The sequence below is a fragment of the Astyanax mexicanus genome, chromosome 11 (genome assembly GCF_023375975.1).
Source record: "Astyanax mexicanus isolate ESR-SI-001 chromosome 11, AstMex3_surface, whole genome shotgun sequence".
Lineage (NCBI taxonomy): Eukaryota > Metazoa > Chordata > Actinopteri > Characiformes > Acestrorhamphidae > Astyanax > Astyanax mexicanus.
Window position 1 is genome coordinate 41,220,952 of NC_064418.1, and position 8,917 is coordinate 41,229,868.

General features: G+C 41.8%; 1 protein-coding gene across 1 annotated transcript; it reads right to left on the bottom strand.

Annotated features, from left to right (window-relative positions):
- Nucleotides 1-245: 245 nt before the first annotated feature.
- nr4a2a (nuclear receptor subfamily 4, group A, member 2a) lies at nt 246-8,644 on the bottom strand. Its single transcript, XM_015607003.3, has 8 exons — nt 8,482-8,644; nt 7,546-7,666; nt 4,704-5,731; nt 3,642-3,771; nt 3,276-3,439; nt 2,744-2,946; nt 2,190-2,368; nt 246-1,742 (listed from the first exon to the last, which is right to left on the bottom strand). Exons 3-8 carry the CDS (start codon nt 5,727-5,729, stop codon nt 1,465-1,467), a joined length of 1,980 nt encoding a protein of 659 aa, XP_015462489.3. The 5' UTR covers nt 5,730-5,731; nt 7,546-7,666; nt 8,482-8,644; the 3' UTR covers nt 246-1,464.
- Nucleotides 8,645-8,917: the final 273 nt, after the last annotated feature.

Here is an 8,917-nt window from a genome sequence, read left to right on the forward strand (position 1 = left end):
AGCATTGTTTAGCTAACACTAGTTTAAATGATCGTTTTAATAAAATACCTGCACTTTCAATTTATTAATTAGATTTGATTTAGATTAACTAATCAAATTTTCGCCGTGATTATTTAATGACGTAATAATTATTTAACGCTTTTATATCTAATCTCTGATCCGCTGATTTTTTTCCGTGCTGATGAAAAAAATACTTTAAAATAATGATGATAATACTATGATAATAATAACTGGTTTAAATCTTTTATTTGTAAAACATTAAATAATTCTGTCCGGTGGTCTTTTCCGGAGTGTTTTCGGAACTTTGTTACACCATCGAAAAAGGGGTAGTGATGCTCTGCACACAAATATATGGCTCTGTAAATATATTTATGGATAAATATATAGATATAGATATATAGGACGGACTTCTTCAGTAGAGATGGCAAACGAAAAATAACTTAATGATAAAAACACGAAAAAGTTGCTGCTGATGTTCCTCAGACAGAACAAAGAAGAAACAAGAAGCGCGAAGCTGGAAGTCTGCTGGGCTCGTCCAGACTGCACCACGCGCTTGAAAAAGAAAACATCATCATGGTGATAATAATAAATATAGAAACGTTTTTATATTAAAACAGCAACAATACATACGACACATACAAACAAGAAGGAATGTCTGACAGCTTTACAAACACTATGGGTCCCTTTTTTCTTTGACCTATACAGATTAAATACTCTTTTATCTTCTGCTTCTTTATCTTCTTATTCTTCTTCTGCTTGTTCTCCTCCACAATGAGCCAATACAGAAAAGTTTCTCCCAGAACTACCAATCGTTATAAAATCTATCAGACTACATAGTGTCCGGAATAAGAAGAGTAATGCTGGATTATATAGACATCACCTCCATAGCAAAGGGCCTATAGTCCTCTACAAACATGCCTGCTTTTTTATTTAGTAGTATTTTATAATGTTTTTATTTATTTTCTCTCCTCTTCGATTCTGACAGAAACACACAGGCACAAGTTAGAAAAGAAAGAAAGAAAAAAACAACCTCTTTTCCTCTTTATACACTTAAAAATTACGCGAATAAATCTATCGCATTTGTATATATAAATGCATTATATTACATTTAGCAGGTGATCTCCAGGGTGGTTGTTTTTTAATAATGGCAATAATGAGTGACTCGTGTTTGTCCCACTTTGTCCCACAGTCAGATTAACCAAACTAGAACGTCTCGTTTATTCACATCTTTGAACATTTATAGGCTAATCGGGAAAAACAAACCAACGAAACCCATGAAATTAAATAAAAGTATCACTTGAGTTGAAGACGGTCGCTCTTCGTTTGGTTTGGTTTGACGGATCCGAACATCTCGAACTTCTCGATGTCAGTCGTGGAGTCAGTAACAGCGAAAGGAAAGGAAATCAAAAGGCTTGAGGAGTCTGTGGAAGCGGTCAGTTCTCTGAGGTCGGTGTGAAAGTGTCTCTAGAACGGCAGCGTGTCCAAGAACAGCTTGTCTATTATTGCGGGCGGGGGCACCAGGTCCTCCAGCTTCAGGTAGAAGATGCGCTGCAGGCCCTGAGTGCAGAGCGAGCGCAGCTCGGGCAGTTTCCCCAGCAGGCGGGACAGGGGGGCAGGCCGGACAGGACCACTTCCACCGCCCCCTCCTCCTCCCCCGGGGAAGGCCAGCTGGTCCTTTAGACAGTTCACGATCTTAGTCTGGAGTTCCTCCACCTTCTTCGGCTCCTTCAGCCCGTGTCTCTCTGCGAAAATACGAGTAGAGAACAGCGATGAAGTTACCGATACGTAAATACGCAAATATACACGTATTATATTTTGAACACTAAAATAGGATTGGAGAAAGTTAGTTATAAAGATGCAAGAAAAAATAGTTTCATTAAATAATGTCATCTAAAATCTTAACACAACACAACAATAATCTAAGAGTGAAGCAATATGCCCTTTTATATATTATATAAGGATATATCTTTGACCAAAAAATTAATAACGATGCCTAATGTGAAGGATAAGTTTCTGACAAATTGATAAACTGACACCACAGTAAAAACAAACCCAGATAATGCCACTACATTTAAACTTAAAATAAGTAATTATCATATTAATATTAAGTCATTTTATTGCACAAAGAGATACACAATATCAAAAAGCACATCTGTAACAACATCTGTATTTATGTACATTCATTATACCTGTGACCATGGCGAGAGCTGCGATGCAGGAGAAGGCTGAGATGTCTATGTTCATGCTCTGCAGGTTGGAGGAAAACTCCACAATGGCATCAATCCATTCACCGAAGCCACGCACACACTGTAGCCTGTGCAGCACCACGCTGTTGCAGAAGATCAGCTTACCTTCCATTGGGTTGGACCTGCAATTTGATGCACAGGCAACCACTTATTACTTACACTTATTACACTATTTGCAATTAGGATTTGGCTACTATGTGCAATCCCTTTACATAACATGCAAGATGTAGATGTAGTTGGTGCCGGACAACATGTTTGGTGCTATTAAGGTGAACAATAAGGTGGACAATCACATGGATGCAAGACAAAACAATACAAACATGCAAAGCCATGGAGGCATTGTGGATTTGCTACTATACAATGTGGTGTAATGAGCACAGGCTGATATACACAGTTATTTTAAAAGTGTGCCATACAACAGTCTTTATTAATAATGAGAAGTCTGCTTGAATAAAACTTAAAGCAGTGAGGCTAAAAGTCCCCCTACTAAGTCTTACCTGTAGGCCAGGCGCAAGACAAACAGCTCCAGAAATGCAGATTCGAACAGAAGGTCCTGGTCCTGCTTGGGGAGGTCCGTAAAGCCAGGAATCTTCTGTGCCCAGGCCCGGATGATGTCCATGGAGCCCGTCAGAAGGTCGTAGAACTGCTGGATGTGTTGCGTGTCATCTCCGCTCAGCTGGTAGTCAGGGCTGGCATGGAACTGGGATATTTAATTTAAACACAGCCTTAATGAGCTCCTCTAAAATATATCACCCGTGAAATTGCAAAGCCCATTTCTAGGAGGGGGGAATGCTTTTTTTTCTCCCTCTTTCCATTTAACTCGTGTCTGTATTTTATTGAGTCCCTCTGATTCGAAAGCAATTTAGAGAGTGAAAATATGCTGCCTCTTAACATATTTAAAGTTTATCATCAAACATATTGCCAGGTCTAACTCAACACTGCTCACACCGGAAAAGTGACAAGCAGTGGATATTAATCTAACTGTTAAATCAGTGGTTCATGAAGTAAAAGTCAAAAAACTCTACTCACCCTGGAGTAGTCCAGGCTGGACATGGTGGGGTTAGAATCCACATGGGCCCTGACCAGCGCACTGAGGAGACTGACTGGTGGTGGGGCAGGAGTGGGCTCCTGGGGGCTTTTGGGTTTGGAGGGCAGACGGCCTCTTCGGCCCTTCAGACTGGCAGTCCGAACAACTGTGGAACAAAAGAAGAACATTAAGTGGTGTTTTACTGCAGGAACTGGAGTAGTTTGTAAGTTGAAAAAGTCCAACTGCACATTTTTGATCCCTCTTAGTCTGAACTCAACTGTCAATTTCAACATTTACTTATGGCTAATAAATCTTCACCATGATTTGAAAATGAAGTTGAATAATCAGGACCAAAAACTCATATTTACCTTCTTTGACCATCCCGACAACAAGGCACTTCTGGAAGCGGCAGTACTGGCACCGGTTTCTCCGACGCTTATCCACAGGACAATTTTTGTTCGCCAAACACACATATTTTGCATTCTTCTGCACAGTGCGCTGCATTGAGAAAGGAAAGAAGACAAAGGGTTTTAGATGATAACAGAATAAAACTCAAGTTAGGTGGTCTAATAAAATTAGTTAATTACTGAGAAGAAACTGGTTACATTTAAGGGCAAAAGAAGATGCTTTTCAGCAAAGCTACTTACTAGTTTAAATACAACTAAAACTAATATAATAATCATATGCACAATCTAAGAACTAAAAAACTGTTTTTGGACTGAGGAGAAATAAAGAATCTATTTTTTCTTGGGATTCAGTAGCACTGACCACACTACTACTACTATTACTACTAGTAATAATAATAAAATAATAATAATAATAATAATAATAATAATTTAAAAATAAATATTTTAACAATAATAAACAATAGGAAACAAACAAATTCGTATTTAGCTATTATCACTTTTAAATTTACTTAATGGCTGAGACCTGAAAACAATAAATAAGTAAGGAAAAAAAATATATAATTTTTTTATTTTGTTAATTAGTGCTGATATTCTGGAATGAAAGCCTCAGTAATTAATGTGTAGGTCAAATAAATTAAAAGTAGTCAAACAGGCGCGCGCCATGCAAACAACCATTACCCCCCTCCCCCTTTATATTTCCACTCGCTTAATAATTATCAGGTAATTAACCGCAATTTAACAGTAATTATCATTATTATAAAACGTCACCCCCACCCCCCTTTACACACACGCACGCGCGCGCACACCAGCTGATCATCATATCAGCTCAACCACCCTCCCATTAAAGACTTATTATTACAATTATTTTTTTTTTTGTTTAATAATAATGATCATAAAATACATAAAAACAAAAAATAAAAATACTAAAGTTAATAATAACCACCCCCACACTTTGCTGCTTTCTCACAATCGCGCGGGCTCTTGCACAAACAAACACACACACAAACACACACAAACACACACCTTGAAGAAGCCTTTGCAGCCCTCGCACGTGCGGACCCCGTAGTGCTGGCACGCGGCATTGTCCCCGCACACGGCGCACATGCCCTCGTTGGACGGCGAGCCGCGCGACGGCGGCGACGGGATCTGCGCGTCCAGCAGCTGATGCGCGTGTGCGTGCGCGTGGTGGCCTGCCAGCGGGAGCGCGTGCGGGAAGGCCACGGCCGCCTGCTTCCTGAGCGCGCCGGGCATGGCAAAGCCCGGTGCCCCGTGCGGAGACGGCCCCGAGGGCTCGTGGCTCATGGCCACGTGCAGCGGGCCGTCGAAGCGCATCTGACAGCTCGAGACGGTGGGCGTGCCGGGCGGAGACTGCTTGAAGGAGAAGAGCGAGAGCCTGGAGACCGGGTTGTGCTTGCGCTGCTCTAGCACGTAGCTGTGGTGGAAGGCGTGCAGGGGGCCCGCCGGGTCCTCCCACGCGGGAGCGGCCTGTAGCTGGAAGCCCGGGGTGCTGGGCGCGTGTGCGTGGGGTGAGGAGGACGAGGAGGAAGAGGAGGAGGATGAAGAGGAGGAGGAAGAGGATGAGGGTGGTTTGAAGTAGACGGAGCCCGAGTGGGTCACCATTATCTCCTCTGGCTGAGGACCCAGGTGGCCCTGGTGTGGGTGGTGTGGGTGAGGGTGGTGGTGGTGGTGGTGATGGTGGGGGTAACCGTGCAGGGTTACGTCCTCCACCTTGATGGACGAGGGGTCGCCCGAGTGGGGCAGCTGGTACAGGCAGGGTGGCTTAACGTCGTAGCCCAGGTTCGTGCTGCTGCCACCGGCGCCACCAGTGGTGCCATTGGCAGCGTTGTAGCTGTCCACAAACGTGCTGAAGCTGGGCAGTGACGTGGTGGCCGCCGTGATTTCAGTGTTGGTCAGGTCCATGCTGAACTTTACAAATTCGGGGGTGAGGAAGTCACAGCTGTACTCGCTGCTCCCCGGGCAGCTGTAGCTCTGGGACGCCGGACTGGCGCCCTGCGGAGAGGAGCCGTACTGAGCCTGGATGCAGGGCATGGCTGTGTGGTGGACACAAAAGTGGGAAAGCAAAGAGAAAGCACAAGTGTGCACATCAGAAATCATATTCATATTAACATCAGAAAAAATCAGACAGGATTTTAATGTATGTGAAATCTCTAGAGATACTCTATAGAGAGAGACCTGCAGTACTCATTTAAGTCCTAATTAAAGTGTAATCTAATATTAAACATTATTAAACATACTTAATCAAACATGCTTAAAACACCTCCAACCTCACAATCATCTAATACTGCTTTTGGATATCACACAGGCATGTCTGCACATCTATTTATTTCCATTTACATCCAGCTGGATGTCAATTAAATCACCACTGGAACATTTAGTGTGATTGCTTATAAAATTTTACAGCAATACAATGGTAAATAGACAGCAACATAACAAAAGCAAATCTCACACATAATATATACACCACAAATCATCACCAAAAAGAGCGATACTATCATTATCCTACTGTTGTAACACTCAGCAGAAATAACAATATAATACAATTTACACAGCAGAGCCCACTGCACTGAATTCACACCTACAGTGTTAATTGCGCACCTACAGTCAAATTTACACCCAGTGTTCATTAAAGCCCAGAGTAAATTACCCAGCACAAGCCACAGTCTCTGTGATTGATCTGTGACCTGTGTGAATTTACACACACACACACACACACAACACTAAACTATGAATTTTTGGTGAAGCCAAATGTGTTATAGTCCAAAGAACGGGCTGAGAATTAATCTAATTTAAAATGAATCTGCAAACGCTTCAATGATCTTACAATGATATTCTTCTAGTTGTATGTGAGAGATAAGAGATTCTCATCTTCATCTTAGTTGAGAAACATATACAGTTTATTTAATCTTAATGTTCTTCTGACTTCTGCCGGTCCACAACAATATCATCAGTGTCCACATAAAAAAGGTGTATCTTCAAATTAGCAAGGTTAAATGAGAAGAAAAAAAAAATCTTCTTAACTTAATAAAAATATTTTAATCCAAGTAATTTTGGATCCGATGGATGATTTAATATGAAGAACAGTTGCTGTGTTAAAATGATTCAGCATACTCAACATCAACAAAAATGTAGATCTATATGTTTGTGTTGTTCTTTGGAGAGCAACACTATGTTTTATGTTCAGTGTGTTCTCCATTAAAGCTGAATAAATGTTAAATGAGTAAATGAGTAGACAGATCTAATTTGAGAACCATTACTAAATAAGAAAATGTGCTACAAAGGGTTCTTTGAGTGATGCTGTAAAGAATTTTGTATAACTATTTTAGTTATATTTTAAAAATAACTCATTTGTAAAGCACATGTGAGAGTGTGAGTGTGAGGAACCTTTACACTGTTGAAGGACATTCACATCTTTTAGCTTCTGTAAACCTTAAAAAACTATAGAATTCTTCTAAAGGGACACAAGAATACCTTGTAGCACCTGTATTTATATTTAAGAGTTTACATGCAGTACTGAGGTTAGTTTAACAGTTTAACAGAAGTGTGTTTCTGTATGATTTATATTACTTTAAATTTAAGTGCTTTTACAAACAAAGACCGAAGTGCCAGACATCATCAAACTATATCACATCATCAGAATCTTCAATTATTAAATATCCCAAGCAATTAAAAACCAAAATCAGCACCATCCTGCTGTAAGGTTGTATTGCTGCAAGTAGTAATAATAATTATTGATGAGACTACAAATGATCCACAATCACCTTACACTAAAAAACAAGCTGTTTGTTTATAACAGTTTCTAAACATTCCTCTTATAATATCATTGAAACATGTGTCAGTGCCGTACCTTCAGCCGCGTGCCGCCTCCTCGTCGCCACTCAGATTGGATGGTGGTTTGAGCTACAGGTGAAAGCGGGTTGTGAACAGGGATCGGTTCGGTTCGCCTCGGCTCGGTTCTGGATCTCCCCCTGGGGGTAAAAACACACAGCTCTGACTGGGATGCTCCTTCAGCAGAAGAGTACCTGCTGTTCCCGGGCACGCGGCACCCTTTTGGTTCGGCAGGTGCACAGCGCGCTGGCGCGAGGCTTCAGTTTTTTTGACTCGAAGGCGAGTTTTGCTTTAGGTTTAGGTTTATCCTCTTTTTTTTATTCTGTATGTTGAAGCATGCAGCCAAGTTGCGTGTCGCGTGAAGAAGACAACACTAAGCTCGTGCATGCTGAGAAGACAAAACTAAGCTCTGGTTTGGGAGTTGAGTCTTGAGCTTTGCAGTTTGCGCGCAACGGAGTTGAATGCTTTTTTTACGCGCGTCCAAAAAGAACAATTTAAAAACAACACTGATGCACGAGGGATGTTTAAGAGTGTGTTTACAAAACTTTCCGTGTCGAGCATGCGGACAACCAACACAAACACACACAGTTTGGGCACCATGACCAGTTACTTTAAAGCTTTGTTGTTTTTCTACTGATTAAAAGTTTGTGTTGACTATACTCTGAACTCAAGCGCACGAGCCAGTGTGCTTTGGTCCCGTGCGCAAGTCCTCGTGCACATCAACCACCATCAACCATCACCCAGGAACGCTTATGTTTTCCAACACGCATTAAAGTAAATCAGATCTACAGACTTTTATTATCACCCTTAAAACCCGAAATCTCTCTGCCTGAGCATGCACATATATTTATATCCCTTATAGGAAGGAAAAAGCACGCAAAACACGCACAGTAACACACACACAGGCATGTATGCAAAATATGTATATAAATAAAATATAGCTGTCCTCACATACCTTCAAATCAGCATGAGAGAAAGTTGCATTGTATCCACACGCGCGCGCGCAAAGAAAAGGATAAAGAGCAGAGCGACTTGCAGGAGAAAAGGTCCAGCAGAGACAGACAGGAGCGAGCGCAGAGTGCGAGCGCAACCACGAGAGGAGTCTGTGCGCAGACTAGCGCGAGGCGCCAATGTGTCTTTGTTTATGGGAGCCCCGTCAAGCTAGAGCCCACGTGGCCCGCGCGTGAGGACGTCACGCGCGCCGTCAGGGACGAGCACCAATCCGCTTTTAGAGAGGGAGGGGGGCTTAGAGAAATGCACCTGAGACTTTAGAGCATTGTGTATTTTTTTTTCTCTTTTTTCCCCCCAAATTCACCAAGCCTCTCTGATGCAGATGGAAGTGACGACTTATTTTGGATTGAAGGAGAAAAAAAAATCAGATTTGAATTTAC

What these genes read in the sequence shown, in the direction of transcription:
- nr4a2a (XM_015607003.3), bottom strand. Translation starts at nt 5,729, where the DNA reads ATGCCCTGCATCCAGGCTCAGTACGGCTCCTCTCCGCAGGGCGCCAGT. An exon ending in TGTCGGGATGGTCAAAGAAG is followed by an intron (nt 3,440 to 3,641) that starts GTAAATATGAGT and finishes TTTGTTCCACAG; the next exon opens with TTGTTCGGACTGCCAGTCTG. An exon ending in CCAGCCTGGACTACTCCAGG is followed by an intron (nt 2,947 to 3,275) that starts GTGAGTAGAGTT and finishes TAAATATCCCAG; the next exon opens with TTCCATGCCAGCCCTGACTA.